This window comes from Lissotriton helveticus, chromosome 6 (genome assembly GCF_964261635.1).
Source record: "Lissotriton helveticus chromosome 6, aLisHel1.1, whole genome shotgun sequence".
Classification (NCBI taxonomy): Eukaryota; Metazoa; Chordata; class Amphibia; order Caudata; family Salamandridae; genus Lissotriton; species Lissotriton helveticus.
The window spans coordinates 1,469,633,570-1,469,653,378 of NC_136067.1; the positions used below are offsets into that span (position 1 = coordinate 1,469,633,570).

The 19,809-nt window shown below is 42.3% G+C and overlaps 1 protein-coding gene across 1 annotated transcript in view; it reads right to left on the reverse strand.

Moving 5' to 3' along the window:
• LOC144762748 (uncharacterized) overlaps nt 1–19,809 on the reverse strand; it is a 712,524-nt gene that overhangs the window by 479,218 nt on the left and 213,497 nt on the right. Inside the window, exons 7-8 of the mRNA XM_078648000.1 lie at nt 18,011–18,060; nt 11,338–12,806 (exon numbers count right to left, since the gene is read on the reverse strand). Of these exons, the coding sequence (XP_078504126.1) occupies nt 11,338–12,806; nt 18,011–18,060 (1,519 nt within the window). The remainder of the gene's footprint in view (nt 1–11,337; nt 12,807–18,010; nt 18,061–19,809) is intronic.

Below are 19,809 nucleotides of genomic sequence, written 5' to 3' on the forward strand. Positions count from 1 at the left end.
TTCACACACCAAGAAGGTGAGAAATCCAGACGACGCACTTGTGATCTATGATCCTGAAACAAGAGCACTGGTGACTGCACCAATTCCTGAGAGACCACCCAAACCAGCAGCACCGTTGCCTGAGCAAAAGCAGAAGGAAGAGAAGGGTGAAGATCAACCAACCGAACGAGAAAGTCACATGTCCGAAATAACACAGAGTGAAATAGAAGTCTCTAATGAAAAAGAACCAGACTTCTCCTCAGAACAAAAGTCAAACTGAAACTGCATCTGCACGTATAGAAGATCCAGGAAAATGAACAAGTCCTGAAACAAAAAGAAAGAATCAACAAGCTGAATGGCTGCAAAGCTATCACCATAAGTGCACCGAAAAAAACCTCATCAATAACATGAATTCCAGAGACTATACCTGAAGATACTGAGTCTAGTGATGAAAGTGGTATAGAACAAAAAGAAAAATCTCTGAGAAATTCCAAAAGAGGAAGGGTGCCTTGTGGCAGGAATTCAGCACCTGAATGGTCATATTACGTGAACACAGCATTGAATGTCACCTTCAAATATTTGTGCAAAGTGAGCCCTGAACTCCTTGAGAACAATCCGAACTCTTAAAGGACAAACAAATTTTGAAAGAAGCAAAAATAGGAGACCTTAAATAAATTAGCAACAAAACAAAATGTGCTGTTACACCTTTATTATTTTAGTCTTTTATTTTACAGAATTTCAACCTAGGACTAGTGAGCAGTAGAAGAATAGGGATAACATTTTAGAAGAACACAGAGTAAGGTTGAGGATTGTCTGCTAAGTAACCTAACTCTAAAAAGACTTATATATAAAAGAAAAACAAACTGTTGAACTCAAGAAGATTGAAACTAGCTCAGAGAGAAATGTGTTGCATTGGAAATAAGTGTAAATATATTATGTGTTTGTAATAACAGTAATAATGATTTCCATACTAATAATAGGATTTCATTTGACGCTTGAGACAGAAAATAATATTAAGAACTTTACCAAACCCCATACCCATCTTAGCTTAGAAGATCAGTTTGGATATTCCTTTGTGAGTTATAAGAAAGATGATTTCTTAGCAAATGTATACTCTAGATTAGTTCAGGAATACGCTAATGTTATGGATGCTAAGGGCTGCTAAGTCTGCGTACACTTGACTACATGAATTTCAAAAGAAGTAACATATTACCACATGCCTTTGTTATGTTATGTTATGTTATGTTAAAATGGGACTTATATAGCGCAACGGCTACTCCAAAGGAGTGTCCCGGCGCTTTGAGCTCCAGACCTAAAAGGAGAACTAGATAACATAACAGTAAAAGAGCAGGGGCCTAAAAGAGGGGACAAATTATTCAGCGAACAACCAGGTTTTTAAGTCTTTCCTGAAGACAAGCAGATTTGCGGTGTTTCGCAGGGACACCGGTAGAGAATTCCATAGCTGAGGAGCAAGGAAACTAAAGGACCGGCCGCCTAGCCGAGCCTTTTTGATGCGTGGCACCCGAGCCAACGCCAGAGCTTCTGACCTGAGGGATCGCGCAGGTCGATAAAAGTCCAGCCTCCTCTGAAGATATTTGGCACCATTGCCATGCAAGGCTTTATGGGCAAGAGTCATGGCCTTGAACAGTATCCTTTTCCGCACCGGAAGCCAGTGAAGGGATACAAGGAGATTGGAGGCACTAGTGCGGCGGTGCAGGCCAAAAATTGCACGCGCAGCAGCGTTCTGAGTGACCTGCAAACGCTGGAGGAGGTATTCAGGCAAGCCCAGATATAGGACATTTGCATAGTCCAATCTGGACCCTATGAGTGCCCGAACAGTGATCCTCCGATGTTGCTCCGAGAGAAGGGGAAAGAACTTGCGCAGCATTCTAAGAATCCCAAAACATGTTCCCGTGAGAGTAGAAACCTGGGATTTGAGCGAGAGCTTGTTGTCAATTTTAACTCCCAGGTTCTTAGCCCACTTAGAGGACTGAGTGGGAGGGAACATGTCAGCAGGCCACCATCCCTGCCAATCTGGTTCCGATGGGCATCCGAAGAATAGTATTTCAGATTTGTCCGAGTTGCACTTTAGGCTGTTGTGCGAGAACCAGCTAAAAACAGCCCCAAGGCACTCGCGGATCCTTTCTCCATCGAAATCTTCGCTCTTATGACAGGTGAAGAGGAGCTGGGTGTCGTCAGCATAAGAGACGATCCGGGCCCCATAGGACTCCGCCAATGTCGCCAGAGGGGTCATAAGGATGTTAAATAGAGTGGGGCTCAATACAGAGCCCTGAGAAACTCCGACTCCCAGTGGCGGCATCTCGGCGGATCCGGGTGGGACCCAGACCGTCTGGCGGCGGTTGGCCAGAAAGGAACAAAACCAGTTGAGCACCGTCCCCCCTAGCCCGATGTCATGGAGCCTAGTGAGGAGATCCTCATGGGGGACGGTGTCAAACGCCGCCGACAGGTCTAACATAACTAACATCACCCTGCCTCCCGTGTCCAGCACCTCTTTAACGATCTCCGAGACTTCCAGGAGCGCCGTCTCGGTGCTTAAGTTGGAGCGAAAGCCCGATTGGGAATCATGAAGTAATTCATTAGACTCCAGGAAGTTGGAGAGCACGCTGTGCACGTGTCTTATGCTGTTTCATGTACCATCGTGCTTACTTTAGTTTACAGAAGAGGAGATTTTAAATACTTTTACAGTAACTATGATCTGATACTTTCAAGAGTTCCTTTGATAGAAAACATGAATTTACTCCCGCAAGCAAAATAAATGGATGCTGCCTGGCATTATTTCTTCCAGCATAGGTCTAGAGATAGGGTAGAAGCTTGCCAGAATAACTTAACCTGTTCAATGCGGGCAGTGGAAAAGATATACATAATGGCTTTAGAAGAAAGATACACTAACATAACCCGAATCAGTGATAAGAGTAGTGATGTTTTAGAAAACGCTTGGAAGAAAGAGGAGAATGAATTTCGGAAAAAGATAGTTATCCAAAACTGAGATTAGAAACCCAACACAAAGTGAAGTTTTTCATTTATAGAAGGAGGATGCTTAAGCGGACTAGACATGTACAAATCTGTAGTTGCGAACTCACATTTGAACTCCCAGGGGGATCATGGCATATATTGCAGGGAGATGACAATGCAAATCTTGGTGATTACCATATTTGTGGCTTAAATGCTTATTTCTGGTTGCCAACATACTGGGAAGGTATTTGTTACCTAGGCATAATAATTCCAAAAATGTGTCATGTAGAAAACTTAGCTGCATTAACAATGACACCATCACATAGACACAAGTGAAATGCTGAAAGAGACGGGAGCAGGATTAACAGGAGACATATGTGGAGCAATCCTTCCACCCGTAGTCATCATTTTAAATAACAAATAGATTGGAAATTTAGCTACAGTTTTTGACAAAATGGCAACGAGCATATACAGAGGTTTGCTTAAAATTAACACAGAGGTTTTTGCTTTAAAGTCTATGGTACTCTTAAAAGGCAGACACTGGAGGTAAACACCTGCAGTCCATTTAATATGTGATTACTGTTGGTGATACACCTGTAGTGAGGTCTCACCTATAGTAAAATGTCCACCGGGTGATCAAAAAAAAAAAAACTCCAATAGTACTGAATGGGCAAGCCCCAATTGCAACACTAAGGGGCCAATTATGATCGCGGACAGACTTTCGTCCGTCCGCGATCACTGAGGAGGAGGGAACGTCCGCATGGGCTGCGGTGTTCCCTCCTGTACGCTTAGGATGTGACCGCCACCCTGGCGGTCACATCCTCTATTACTTACATTGCGGCGGGTGCGGCTTCAGCTGCACCCGCAGCAATGTAAAAAATGCAGGTGTTGCATTTGTATGCAGAAAGAGGCAGGCACCGCGCGGTGCCTGCCGCTTTCCGCATACAAATGCAGGGGGGTACCATAGGTACCCCCCATGTGCACCCCCCACCCCCACTTCACCTAGGGGGCCCGCAACGGGCCCCCGCAGTGATGTTACACATGCTTTTCCACGGCGGAAAAGCCGCCGCGGAAAAGCATGTTTCCCATCCCATCCTAATCTGGCTGACGGTGTCTGAGAGACACCGTCACCATATTAGAGCTTTTCCGCCGCGGTTGTAAGCCAACCGCGGCGGAAAAGCAGCGGACGGAAACCAGGACCCACCAGCCATCCTAATGTGGCGGTGGGTCTTTGGTGGGTCCGCAGCGGATTTTCCGCATCCTCCGGGCTGGCGGTGGCTTCCGCCGGCCCAGAGGATGCGGAAAATCCGCTATCCTAATAAGCCCCTAAGTATGTAACTACAGCAGAGCAATCATTTTTAGGCCAGTAAGTTTTATCTGTTAGGGTGGACAACCTATGTTAAAGGATGACTGAGATTTTGCAGACCCTATTGCACCCGATTTTTGATAAACTTGACTGTTTGAAGGTGGGCCTGAAATTGTTATCTTCTAATAATACTATTTTAATATTTCCTACTAAGATTTTAGCAAGTTCATCTCCTGTTATTTCTGCAGCAGTTCCTTCCTGTTGTGGGTTCAGCATGGTTTTTAATACAAATAGTCATGGGTTTGTTAATACTGCCACCAACCAGTTTTCTAAGGCTGTTGAAGATTGTTTTCCTATTGTAACGAATATGGTTCTGCCCACTAGAAAGGACGAACTGGGTATGGTAAGTTTACCTACAACTTCTGACCGATCTGGCTCTAAGCCATTAGCGATGCTTGGATCACTTAATTTATCCCCATCCACTTGTCCTTTTGTTCCCTTTTTAGCTACCGGGCCTTTAATGAAGGCTGTACTTTACAATAAGATCAGAACAGTTATTAAATAAAGTCACCCACTGGCTTTTTGCATATATAGATCAACTTCTTTCTGTTTGAAGGGTCACTTGTGTACGTACGCCCCATCCCCAAGTCTTATGATGGTTATTGTATAGTCATTAACTTTGGAAATCCTGTTTATGCTCACAATGTATTAATCTTCACAAACCTTTGGAACCAGTTGGTTGTCAGACAGTCATGTCCCTCAATGAAACGGGGTATAACTGTTCTGCACCATCACATTACGGAAGGCCACAATATTATTCTTCGAGAACATATTTTACCCTCTGCATTAGAATGTGATGTTAGACTGACTTCAGCAATCCGTTCCAATTCCTCTCCTTTTGATAGGGAGTGTCCTGATTATGAAGCACCAACTAAGGTTTAACTTGTATGAAATTAAACACAGGCTCTGTAAATATCATCAGCTGGAATGTTGCATAGTTTAGGACTAAGTTAAGTCAACCTGCATGGGAATCTTGATACAATATTGTTACAAGAGCCATGGGCTACCTGTTTTATTGATGACTATATCTGTTTTAGTAACTGACCTATTGCAGCCAGTTTCGGCAGAGTGGTAGGGGGTCTCACCTCCTGGTCTAAGGTTGTTCTCAAATACAATGCTTTACTCATGTGTCTGATAAGGGACCCGAACAAGTCTGAATTTTATTTAATTTATTTTTATAATATTGATCTTATCAATCTGAATAGTTAACATTTTTTATGCTTTTTGAATTTGTGTAAAATTCCATAGAAACACAGGATTTCCCCAATTTGATTATTTAGAATTTTGCCGAAGGTAGAACCTATTCTTTTGATCTTTTGATCTAAGTACCCTAGTGGGTCACACTCAGGGTACTAAATCAATTATGAGTGTGGACTCCAGGGGCGGAATTATTAGCAGATTTTGTTTCTAAACATGATTTGGTAAATGTACATAAGTTTGATTCCCAGGCAATTAATTTACTACCTACTTTCCTAAGACATGAGTTATATTATTGTGACTCTGGACTTCTTGAAGTACTTTATATGTCTTTAACATTATGCTTACTAATTTTGGAGCCACATTTTTTTTTAAAACAAATTTTATTTGGTTATTCCGGATGAAATTTGGGCTAAGCCCTACAAATACCAGTAGGAAGCAAATTGGACAGGAACACCAAATTTTTAAAACCTTTGCAATACCTGCAAACATGCAGGAAAATACAAACAAAACAATATGCAGAGAATTCCAGACACACGTTTCTATGTAGTAATTTTGGTCAGGGGTCTGGGGATGGTAGGAAGCACGATTCCCACAATACTCTGCCCAGCGAGTCCAAATCTTCCAGGGCTTATGAGGGCAATCACGTGCCAGAAACACTGCAATCTCAGCACCCATACATGTATCTAGCTCTGCCTTCCACTTGCCCAAAGTCGGGGGGGAAGTCCCTTTCCTTAGCTGTGCAATGTCGCGTTTGGCGATAGTAAGGGCCCCCTATCCCATCCGTACTATGCAAGAGGAAAAGTTGCGGGTCATTTAGGAGTTCCCATGATGATAACTCACTATGCAAGGGGATACCCTGCGCCAGAAGGGTTGCAACGCAGAGCAGCCACAGACTGTATGGAGAAATGGCCCTTCTTCTCTGTCGCATCGTAAGCATGCAGGAGATTATATGGCACCCATCTTCCAGAGCCTGGTTCGAGTATAATATGTGCAGTGTAAGTACTTAAATTGAATGAGACGGTATTGTGTGGAAACTTCCGAGCCCCAAGGGCTAGCAATAGCCTCTGCCCAGTCGTCGTCGGTCAGGTCGGGAATGTCCTCCTGCCATGCACGTCTGGCCTTGTCGAGGGTAGTCTGGGTGTTAGTGGTCAGTGTTTGATAGATTAGTTTGATTTTGTGTAGGCCTAAATCTCCCATTAAAAGGCGTCCTTCAAGAGGATGGAATTCTGGTAGGTACTTCAGAGTCTGGATCAGGGGGGTCAGAGCATGGCAGAGTTGGAGGTATTTATAGAACTGGGTCTTATGCAGTTGAAAATCTACTTGGAGTTTCTGGAAGGATTTCAGTGTGGTACCCCGCATCACATCACCCAGGGTAGAGATCCCTACCAAGTACCACCCACGGAAACCCCGCAAGGCTGCCACCGGATGGAGGTATGTACTGTGCCACAGGAGAGTCATTTGAGTTAGTGTCCCACGCCACCCCATCTGCTTGACCGTGTCCCACCAGAGCTGTATGACCAGTTTACTTGCCGAGGGTACCGGCTTCAAGGAGTTGGGACTATAGATAAATTGGATAAGGGGAGTCCGTCACATTGAAGCTTGTTCGAGTGCGAAAGCCGGGTCGGTTGGGGAATTCTACCACCATTCATTTATTATCAGGACATGAGAGGTGACATAGTAAGCATAGACGTCTGCCGCTGCAATTCCCCACAATATGTGGACTGTGTGCATGTGCGTAGCGCTACTCTAATCACACCGCCTTTCCAGAGAAATGTATTAAGTATGGCATTTACTTGCGCAAACCAGGAACACGGAATCTTGTAAGGGAAATTTTGCAGTCTATAGAGAATTCTGGGTAAGGAGACCATATTGAAGATGGCAGATATACCATATAATGATAATGGAAGGGAGGACCATATTGTTGTTTCATTAGTGAGGCTCGCGAGCAGTGAGCTGATATTGTTGGCCCACGAGATCTTAGGGCTTGGTGATATGAAAAATGCTCAAATATTTGAAACCATCTGCCGTGTGGGACAGTGATGTCGCCCAGGTGCCCCGTCCCTCATTGCCGCATACCGGGAAGAGCACCGATTTGTCATGGTTGTTGGTGTGTAGGCCAGCAGTTGGAGCCACTTTGTTTTTAATGCCTCCTCACCCCTTAGTTCGCAAAGTAATGTCATGGCAATTAGCTAAGGCCTCACAATGTATGGACTCCCTGATTAAATCAAACTTGCCAGTTGACCTATCATGCTTATCTGATTGTAAGGAAATGCATCTTTTTGCATGTTCACCCCCACATTCATGGGACTGGTGCTGCTAGTCTTTTCAACTCCGAGAGGGCACTGAGGCCTGTTACCAGACCTCAGTGCCGGTGTTCTAATCCTACACCAAGTTATGATGAATTGGATACACCCAATTGGCAAGCACTGGCTTACTTATAAGTCCCTAGAAAATAGTACCGAGGTGCCCAGGGCATATAAGACAGAGTGTTCATCCACGGCTGCAGCACCACTTGTCCACTCTGCATGTAATGGAAACAAAATGGACCCCAGCTTGCCAATGCAGACTGACAGTGCAGTGTGTGACACTGCTAGTTCGATTTTGTCATCACACCCAACGGAAATCCCACCATTTCCCATTGAGTAATATTTGTAAGTCTCCCATAATGAAGATCTAGAGTCCTATGGCAGGGAGCTATATATCACAAAGTAAGACATATGATTTTCTATATGTCTCAACAGCAACATTTCCAAATTGTCGTTTTGCTGTGGAAGGGTTAGAAGCCCCTTTGGCTAACACAGTGTTACCGACTGGCACCCCAGTCTGGCTAACATCTGAATGGGACCATCTAAATAAATCAAGTAAGGTATCAAATTAATGGGGATATTAAATCTGACAACTATTAAAGTTGAGTAACTTTTAGAAAGCCCAGTTACCTCACAAAGGCACTGACACAGAGAAGGGTTTCTGGCCGCCTTGGGAGACTTGTGAAGGACTCCCAGGCCCGCAAACAAATTAGTTACTGCAGAGCGAGGTGTTGCCTCCTCTCCCAGGATGGCCGCTCAGGGTGTTCACCCAAAACGCAGGAAGGTGAAGCTGCCTTTGAAGGGCCGCTGTGACAACATCCCTGAGCAGGATGCCTTTTGTTCCTGCAGACACTTAGGAGTCAGAGCCATGGTAGGGGATATCAGTGCCCAAATTGGTTTTCCTGTGGACATGCATACACCTCTAGGGTATGCTACCCTGCTCCTGAAGTCAAAGTAAGGGTCAAGCCATCTCGAAGGGGGCAACTATAATTGGAGATCGGTCTTGATATAGTCACTTTTTGGGAACATTTTCACATCAACCTACTGCCAAAGTGAGGTTTGATGCTAGCAGGGAACTTACAGTCTCATTCCACCTTCAAAGAGGAGTACACCAACGTTGTATTATATACTCTTCATTGTTTATTTTATATATTAATAATATTCATTCTTATTTATAGAACACAGCTTCGATGTATCTGTGATTGGAGGTATTCCATGCTTGTGTAGCTATATGTTGACGATGAAGTGTTACTGGCTCGAACACCAAGGGCTCTATATAATTTAGTGGTTTATTTTACAGATTTTATGTCTAGTTTAGGTCTAAGCACAAATTTTGTTGAGTTATAAGTTAGGTCCTCTGTCTCACGGCACTCAAAACGATGTACTTTTTCCATTGATAATAGTAGTCTTGTAAAGGTTTTTAACTTTCCTTACCTTGGCATTTTTTTTGATAGTGGTTATTCATGGATAACAAAATTGAGTTTTGTTGCCAGGAATGTTTGCAATTGGTGGCTTGTTTACAGAAATTACCAACAAAATCAGAGGGGAAATGTTTGATTCCTTTGTAATAAATTTATCAAAGTCAGCGTATACCTGTTGCTACGTATGGGCAGGAGTGTGGGGTTATGACAAGGGCTCTCCTTTACAGTTTGGAGAGAACTATTTCTGGAGATGTCTTTTGTCTGCACCCCCTAGCATCCCACACTATTTATGTCATCAAGGTTACAATATTTGGAAGACTCTATAGAGTCAGCTTTGCTATTACTCTGGGTTTCGATCAGGATGAATGGACAAGCCCAGGGCTAACTCTAGGGAGGTTTAACCGGTACAGTCGCACCTAGCACTGACCTAAGGGGGCGCTGTGTTTTGAAATAACTTATGGGTTCAAAAGCAACCACTCCACTTCAGAGTTACTTTTGTGTTGCACAGTTTTCAGGCAACAATAAACATGTCAAGATAATTCTGAGGATTAAAGTTCCTGCTGGAGAGAAATCGAGTTTTATTTTGTGGCTGTTCTGACTCAACATAAAGTAGCACAGAGGCTTAATATGCCTGCTGCAAAGAACATGTTACATGCAAATCACAGAATTGTATTTTATGTGGATAGCTCAGTGGGCTTCTGCTTTTGTCGCATAGATTCTTTTGTTACTTGCAGAGCTGCAAGGCATTGGGGTTGGAACCTAATGTTCTTTCCCAGTCTTTCCATATCCTAACCATGCTAAAAAGTGTTAGTTTGGGGTAGAAATACATTATTTTTAATAATGTCAACCCCAGCCACAGTGGTACATTATAAATCCAGAGTTTGTGCCTCTCCAGATCAAACATTCTTAAAATATACTGTCTACTAGTATGGATGATATGTGATTATCTCACCTTGTAAACCTCATTGTTTTATGTAATATTTGCTATAGACTGGTTTACACAGTATGATTCATTATCTCTGTGTAATGTGTGATATAAAGTGCTAGGACACTCTTTTATGATTTCCCTTATATCAATTTTGATCTGCTAATGTCTGGACGTCTGTGCGATGGTACATACAATCAGTCCTTATGATATTTAACTTTCTTTTGTATATTTTACATTAGATGTTCTAGATGATCTTTCATTCAATTCTGGGAAAGTATGTTTTTAAACAATGCTGGGTTGACTTCTGTTTTTCACAGCCTTCCTAATGGATAAGTGTACTTTGCAGTAGATGATTTCCTAAAATCAGATGGGCAATGTCGTAGAATAATATTATTTTAACTATTAGGTGTTTATTTCTTGTTTCATTGGTGGTGTACTTTTTATGTATGCCCATGGTATGCAAAATTCAGTTACTTTTCTGAATTTTAATACCAGTATTAATAGTGTCACGATGTGCACAATTGCCTAAAAACCTTATTGCCACAAGTCACAACATTTTCTGGATTACAATGTATGTTCTTCAAGCTGATTGGTAATTGAAGATGTATTTTATGGAATAATAAATGTACTCGTTGCAAAGAGTGGCAACTGTCTTTAGTGAGATGTAAAACATAATTGTTTACAAGACAATGATTGTAGTCTCCGTTGACATGAGCATAAGAGGCTTTGAACTCTCGCCACTTAGAAAACATGAACACTGCCTTTCCAGGTAACTAACAAAATACCTTCTCCTATTTTGTTTTTACCCCACCAACTCTTCCCCCATAGTACTGATGCATGCATTTTCCATAATACTTTTAATAACCCTTGTTTTAGAGGTATAAGGACAGGTAAAGTTAATTATAAATTTAAATAAAGTATAGTTCACCCATAATTGACAACACTACAACTAACTAAAACATGAATGCCAGCTACAAAAGATTATTAATTCCAACACCATTAAACTGGGCAATAATAACACCTACCATTTACAACATATCTAAATTCTGGTATGAAATACCATGTTAGAAAAAAGAATTTTTTTTATTAAACATAATTAGTGTAACATATCCATAAATATTGTTTAATTCCTACAGTTCAAGCATCAAGAGTGTGAAAACGTACCTTTTATTATGAAGTTGGATTCTTGTCCAGTAGAGAGGTTTCATTGGGCGACATGGTTCTATCGCCTTTTTCCTGCTAAGACTATCTTGCTGAATTCCAAGTGCAAACAAACATCCAGGCAATGGAGGAGCAAGAGTCCCACTGACTGGATAAGGATAGGCTGTTATGTTCATACTAGGTACTGGTGGTGGTGGTGGTGGTAGTGGTGGTCCATTGCCTGAACCGGGCAACATCAGAGGTAGTGGTGGAGGGAGAGGTGGCCCCAAATTCTGACCCGGCAAAGGTGGTGGAGGAGGTGGAGCCCCAAAACCTGGTAAAGGTGGAGGAGGGGGTGGAACAGGAACGTCAGAGCCTGGCAGTGGGGGTGGAGGAGGAATTAAAGAGCCGGGCAATGGAGGGGGAAGTGGAGGTGGGGGTGGAGGAGGAACTACAAATCCAGGTAATGGAGGACAAGGAGGAGTACTAGAATTCCATAACCCAGGCAATGGAGGAGGAAGAGGTGGAGGTGGAGGAGGAGGAGGAGGAGGGGCCGGTGGCAGCGAAGGGACAGTTGTAAACTCTAAAGTATGTGGAAGTGGTGGGGCAGGAGGCATATCAATGCCATATTGATGTGGCTGGACAGGAAAATATTCAGTTCCAGGCAAAGGTGGTGGAGGAGGGACTCCCATAAAAGGCATCAGAGGTAAAGGTCCTTCATCAGGCAGAGGTGGTGCCGGGGGAGGAAGTGTAACATCCTTCCCTTCGAGAAGATCTGGACCCAACCTTGTGACAGGCTGAACTGGAGGAGAGGATGTGCTGCAAGTGCCATTTAATGTATGGTAAGAATTTAGATCCTGGTAACAGGGTTCAAGTTCAGAGTTAGATGGAAAATTGTGTACAATTTCTGTACTTGAAGATGAAGCAGATGCAAAAAATGATTGTCCTGGATATGATATGGACGCCTCTTTTTCTGTCTCTGAAAGAATTGTCTGAGCAGGAAAGCCCTGCATAGTTTCAACGGAATTACACGAATATTGCTGCAACAAGGATTGTTTTGGTGATAAAACTAGAGCTATTTCAGAGCAATAAGTTAATTGAGTTTGAGGTTGTAAAGTTGATAATTCCAGAGCTGATTCTGCCACACTGTCCCCATCAAGTGTAGGTGGTAGCTGTGGCAGTGAAACAGCGGAAGGCACTTTTTGTAAAACAGATTCTTCTGTTGGTGATGTTTGTACAGATTTTACTAGCAAAATACTTTTGGGAGGTACATTCAAGTCAACTTTGTGAAGATCAGAATGCTGTGAGTCTGAACGTGACGCAGTTTCACACTGAATCCCCAGATCTATTGAGGTCCGAGCTGCATCCATCGGTACAGACTGTTTTTCCAGTTCTGTTATTTTTGTCCTGAGATCCTCAATGGTTTGCTCCAACTGTTGAATTACGTTGGCGTGTTCTTCCTTGAATACAACACTTTTCAATTCATAGTCCCCCTATAAAAAAATGAAAAGTTTTCACATATTGCATTGCAAATTTCTTCATTAACATTGAGAACATCCCATTTCCAATTAGCAATCTCAACAAGGGATAAACAAACAACATTTAGTCTAATACCTTTTTGATAGACATAATAGATGAAATTGCAATTAACTTTTGGTTTAACTCAAAGTTTCTTCATAAAATACATTACATCTGAATCTCAGAGCCTCATAAAAAGTTATTCCCACTCTGAAGTATCTTATTGCAGAAGAGACTGGAGAGCAGATTCTTGTTTGAAATATTGAAAATCTTACTTCCAAAGTTTGAATGATAAAAACATGATTTCATTGGTCACAAAAAATGAGTGTTTAACACAAATTGTTGAAAGTTATATACAGACTTATGCTGTGCTCGCTATTCTTTCAGGAGCACATCTACTATAGTTAAGGAATCATGAATATGTCATTGGTGAAGTAATGAAGGGAGGGTCCTATGAAGTATGTGTGGTTGTTTATATCTATAATTTGTAACTTTACGTCAATGCAGACAATACACAATATTTCATTGAGTTGTCAATATAGCAATCTACAGAGAGTCTCCAAGATGCTTTCTCTTCAAGTACTGTAAGAATATATATATATATATATATATATATATATATATATATATATATATATATATATATATATATATATATATATATATATATATATGTATCCCAAGTGCGGTCATTCCTTCTTCTTGGGCTGGCAATGATACACTGATTCAGAAAAGGGGGTGGTGATGAACAGAGTGTCTGAATTAAGCAGACCACTCTTACCCAGTCCAAAGATCAGGGCTTGATCCATCACCGTTATTTAGCTCACTGCCCCATCCCAGCTCAGAACCTGGCTATATGCAAATTAGTCTGTCCCTGGCCCAGTGCATCATGGGAACAGGGCAGACCAAACTACCAAGCCAATTCTTCACCAGAAAGGAGACAAGCTTCCGGGGACCGGTTTCTTCCATTTCAGGCGTCGTCGGCCCGGCTTGCTTGAATCCTGATGGAGCAGTGAGCAAGGGACTCATGTCTGAGTATACCCTTCCACGCTTATGGTGGACAAAATGATTCAGAAAAGGGGGTGGTGATGAACAGAGTGTCTGAATTAAGCAGACCACTCTTACCCAGTCCAAAGATCAGGGCTTGATCCATCACCGTTATTTAGCTCACTGCCCCATCCCAGCTCAGAACCTGGCTATATGCAAATTAGTCTGTCCCTGGCCCAGTGCATCATGGGAACAGGGCAGACCAAACTACCAAGCCAATTCTTCACCAGAAAGGAGACAAGCTTCCGGGGACCGGTTTCTGCCATTTCAGGCGTCGTCGGCCCGGCTTGCTTGAATCCTGATGGAGCAGTGAGCAAGGGACTCATGTCTGAGTATACCCTTCAACGGTGATGGATCAAGCCCTGATCTTTGGACTGGGTAAGAGTGGTCTGCTTAATTCAGGCACTCTGTTCATCACCACCCCCTTTTCTGAGGCAATGATACACTGAGCGCTCACCATTTCAATTCCTTTATTCAGTATTTTCCCCATTAGTGGGCGTGGCCTCATTAGCCCGATGGCATGCTGGGACTGGTAGTACTAAATGGTGGGTATTAGCTTATTTCCTTAGTAGGTACAGTGCATCAATTGTCAAATTTAAAACCAGTTCCTTCCTTAGTAGGATGGGATTTAGGCAGATGAGTATTTCATTTTCATGAGAACGCCGTGCCACGTGATTTGGGAAGGTTCCAAATCAAGCCTTTTCATTGTTTTTGGAAAATGGTGCTCCTCCCCACGGCAAGGGCTGCTGTGTCACTTATGTATCCCAAAGTGCTCCAAAGCATCGGGAGGGCACACAATGGCATTCTCTTCAGTGACAAGCCTCGCTGCAACTCGCCTGTCATTCCCCAGACTTTCCACCATAAAGCTGAAGCGTTTCGAGGCTTTGCACCTCTTCTTCTTGGGCTGGCAATGATACACTGCGTGCTCACCATTTCAATTCCTTTATTTAGTATTGTCACCATTAGTGGGCGAGGCCCCATTAGCCTGATGGCATGCGGGGACTGGTAGTCCTAAATGGTGGGTATTTGCTTATTTCCTTCGTAGGTACAGTGCATCAATTGTCAAATTTAAAACCAGTTGCTTCCTTAAATAAGCACACTCGCCACACAATGAACACATCATCTATGTAACGCCAGTATTTGACAATGTTAGTAGACCATACAGTGGCATGTTGAACCTTGAGGACATGCTCCTCCCACCAGCCAACGTGGAGCCCCGCGTAGCTGGAGGAGAAGCATGCCCCCATAGCCACACCTCTTAACTGTTGAAAGACCGCATTCTCAAACGTAAAAACATTATTATTATGGAGACACCAATGAATCATTCTGATGAACATCTGATTATGGCGGTACATTTCAATAGGCCTTTTGCCCAAATAAAACTCCACAGCTTTTATTCCATCCGAATGGGCAATACTCGTATACAAAGCAGATAGGTCCATTGTTAAAAAAGATAATCATCAGATCACTCACAGTTACTTAATTGATTCAAAAAATCGATGGTATCCTTAATGTAGCCAGTAAACTCGTCACAAATTCTTGGAGATATAAATCAATATACTTGGATGTATTCTCAAAGGTACTGTTGATAAATGAGACTATAGGTCTCCCCAAGACCGTTGTTTCCTTTTTGTGTACCTTTGGTATGACATAAATATTAGGCAAAGTTGGAAATTATTCAATTGTGCAAATACCGATATATATTTAAGTACTCTGCATTTGCCATTTTGGTACATTTGCCTATTTATATAAATATGTACTAATTATGGTAAATTTGATAATATGGTAAACAATAGAGCTTTCAATTCTGTGTCAGGTAAGTGAAAGATCCATTGGCACTATTTTGACAGCAACCATGCATTTAAAATAGTTAGGGATGATGGTTGCTGATGTTGTAATCATTTCTGACTATTTATTTTTGAGCATGGGGAGATGTTTGTATTCAAATAGGCTGGAGACGCAACAAAAACTAGTTTGATCCAAGGCACAAACAACTTTATTGAACATGTGGAAGAAAGTTACTAGTGAGGTAAGTTGAAAAGGTGATGTCTACAATAAAATAGTTATCATAAATTCCTGCACAGATGTGAAGACATAGATGTATGCAGGTGAGGAATTTCCTTCCCATATATATCATTTATCGCAAGTAGATGGTATGCAGCTGTTTGGCACATGTGACCTCCCTGTTTAATCTTATCAGTTCCTCACCTTGTCTTCCTCCATCCACCCACCCTGCTTTATATTTCTATCGGCAATCTTACTTTAGGTTTTCATTTAGCATTTTATTTCATTGAACACATTTATTCAGTACCCCAAACTTTTAACATCACATTTTCAGTCCTTGTAAACTCTGTCACTTATCATTTTTTGGGCACTAACTTCCTTCACTAGAAACCATTCTTTTCTATTATTGTGGCTATTGCTCCTCATATTGTAGCTACATGCCACATTCTGCTTTCTCCACTTCTGAAACTTCTTACTTTACATTGTTTTCCACTGGGAGGAGAGGTTCAAGTGGCTGGAGCTGCCACATTTGGAGCTTGGGGACATAGATTTGAATCCAGAACTTGGTGCTCGATTCAACATCATGTCAAGGCACTTAAAGCTTAATTTAGAGATTGGTGGACATTCCCAAAGTGGGAGTTTGTTTTTGAAAAAATAAATATTAATTATCCCTATATCCTGGGAATTTACTTTTGTCCAGCCCCTCATCCCCACGTTTTTCCTGGCAGAGATGGACAGGGGGAAAAAACATTAGGGTATCCACCCTAAATACGGCAGATAGTGTAATGTCGTTTCTCAAACAGCCACTAATCTGTCTGGCCATCAGAGGAAATAATCCATCAAAGGAGCAAATAGGACTTTTTCGACAAAATACTTAAAAGTCCACCAGTCTCTATAGGAGAAGGACAGACCGGGGGTTTGGCAGTTGTGGTACTCTCTTGTGTTTGCAACAAAGTATCCTGTTGTCAAACTCTAAACATGGCCGATAGTTTCTTAGGTTTTCTTCAAATCCTTAACTCATGCCTATCTCTGTTCTCTAGTCTGAAATTGTCTCCCTCCTGCCATCTCTTGTCCCTACAGTCACAGTGAAAATGCTCAGGAGTTTCCTCCTTCTGTTGGTGTTCTTTCACAATTTCGTCATCCTGAAAGTCATTAAACGTGGGTTCTTTTTTCATCTGACCTTTGTTTTACAACTTCCTACATATTCAAAGCTCACCCTAAAAATGTTCTCTTCTCTTCAACCGACCTGTCATATTTTCCCATTTAACAACAATGTCGCCCATTTTACCTTATTGTGCAGGTGTTTTTTCTTAAACATTTGCAAAAGCACTTTAAAATATAAATACCTGGGGCGCATTTATCATTGAGTTCCGTCGAGCTTGCACCGCAAAGGTGAGGCAACTACTAAGTCAGATTTATCAAGCCATGCCAGGCCACCTTGCGTGGCCCTGAGTGACTTAATACATCTACAGTAACGCAGCACAAATAGCTGCGTTGTCTTACACTTCCCCAGGGAGGCATTCCATGAGTTGAGCATGGGTGTTCCCCTGCATCCACCCATGGATTTTGGTGCATTCACAGATTCACCATTACTGGGTATGTGTCAAAATCCTACACCTTCCCATGTGAGGCGTAACAAGGAGAAATATCTTTATTTTTCCTTGTTTTTTCCTCTTTCCATGTGTGCTGCAGAAAGAGGAAATTCCTCAGAGGATTGTTTTTGAGCAGGAAAGTGTTCCTTCCTGCACAAAAACAATCTTGCTTACAACTAGGATGCAAGGGTGCCTGCGTTGGAGCTAGGCAGCACATTGTGCGCCAGCGCAATGAAAGGACAGAATTGCCCTGTATAATGTTAGATATGGTGCATTCCTGCCCTTTCCATTTCACGCAGCAAGGTGGCTTGCTGTATTGTGCTGCGCGCAATTTTGATAAATTTGCCTCACATATCAATGCCTCAGCTCAGAAAAGTCGGGGTCAAAGTAGGCAACACTTGTTAGTCTAGCGCCACTCTAACTTCCTAACATCAGAAATAAACACACGTCAAATATGTTTACATTGAGGAATTATGAAATTAGAAAATTAACTGTTAAGTACTTGAGAAAAAAGTAACCACTTTCTGCAACATTACCTGTGCTTCCTTCTGTTCCTCTTCATATTGCTTCTCAAATCCTCGATGTTCTGTGTACAAAGTAAATATACAGTGTTACAAATCTTATTCTCATAACCAGTAATCTCTGTCTTGTACTGACCAATGGTACTGAATCTATCAGTAAGCTTGTGTTGTTCCTAAGAGCCCACCAGAGGGGAAGTGAGTACTCAACATTTTGTTCAGTGTTAATCTGCAAGTGAACAGACAGTTCTCTGTCAAGAACTCCTCCCCCATGCCTTCAGTCTGGCTCCCGTTGCTGGGAGGGAGGCCACCAGTAATCTTTAATAGGACTTTCTGCACTTTCCCCAGACAACTTTCAGGAAAAAGTGGCTGTGAATTTTGTGGCAGCCATTTTATCACTCTCCTGTCTGTTACAAGTTCATTTGGGTCAACTATGTTGTTTCCCCACTGTCATTTGCACAAGGGTTTTCACTAAAATCCACAACGACAAATGACTCAGTTCCAACTTTCTAATGGATTGTCTCTGCTTGTTGTCTGCAACCTACCCGGGCCAGTAAATAACTGCATGTGGGGAGACGGGGCAACAGTGTTCTAGCTCACTATGATTTGAAGTTGTCAGTCATGATGGGGCTTATTGGCATTTGTTAGGCCTCCTAAGACTTACAAAGGGGCAAAAGGAAAAAACATTTACAAAATATTTCTGAAAAGCTTCATTATGAAAGAGAAAACGTGCCGCAATTGATATGTACGTACTTCTAATGGTTTGTGTTTAAAAGGTAGATATGGACTCCTGACACAAGCTCACATGATTCACCGTATGGCTCGCTCCTCACCATTAAAGGGTGCTTGTCTCCATGATTTGCAGCTTGCATGATTAAACATTCTGGGCCCAGAAGCTGAAAGGAATAATTCCGTTCTACCCAGGGGGAAGTGTGTCATCTGTATCATTAGACGTGTTTTCCTTTTAAATAAAGGTTCTACCATCCCAATTCATGGTTAGGTATGTCTCTAATCCTGACTCAATTTATAGAGGATTATTAGTTTTTATTTACCAGCCCTAGTTGGGATATATTACATTTGTCTACATATTTAATCTAGCTTCATGAAGAATTCTAACCAATCTTCCTCAGCGTATTCATCTGCAGCCTATGGGACTGCCATTCTTTAAATTGGGATATTACTCAGTATGTGTTAGAAATGGGGGCCTCTAGTGGGCATTGGTTTGCACCCTGCCCAAGTAGGGACCATTCCTTCTACCCTGGTAAGAGGACTAAACATCCAAGATTACCCCTGCTCACACCCTTGGTAACTTGGCACGAGCAGTCAGGCTTATCTCAGAGGCAATGTGCAATGTGTAAAGTATTTGTACATACACACACAGTACCATAGTGAAAAAGTTACAAATGGACACCACACCAGGTTAGAAAAATAACCAATATTTATCTTAATAAAACAAGACCAAAATGACAAAATCCCACATACGTAAGCAAATATATCAGGTTTAAAATAATTCAGACAAAAACAGGTGCATGGGAGATGAGGCACTGGAAAAGTAAAGTGATGCGTCGGTTCCTTACTGCCAGGGGAGGTGATGCATCAGTGCCTTATTGTAAGGGGAGGTGATGCGTCGATCTCCGGACACACGGCCTTGGTTCCTTATTGCTGGGCAAAGTTAATGAAGAACTTGGCACACAGGAGCAATGCGTCAAAAATCCAGACGTGCTGGGTCAATGTGGCAGCAGCGAACCATGCGCTGCATTGATTTTCCAGCCACGTGGCAGATGATGCGCCGATTTCTTCAGCCGCACAGCGAAGCC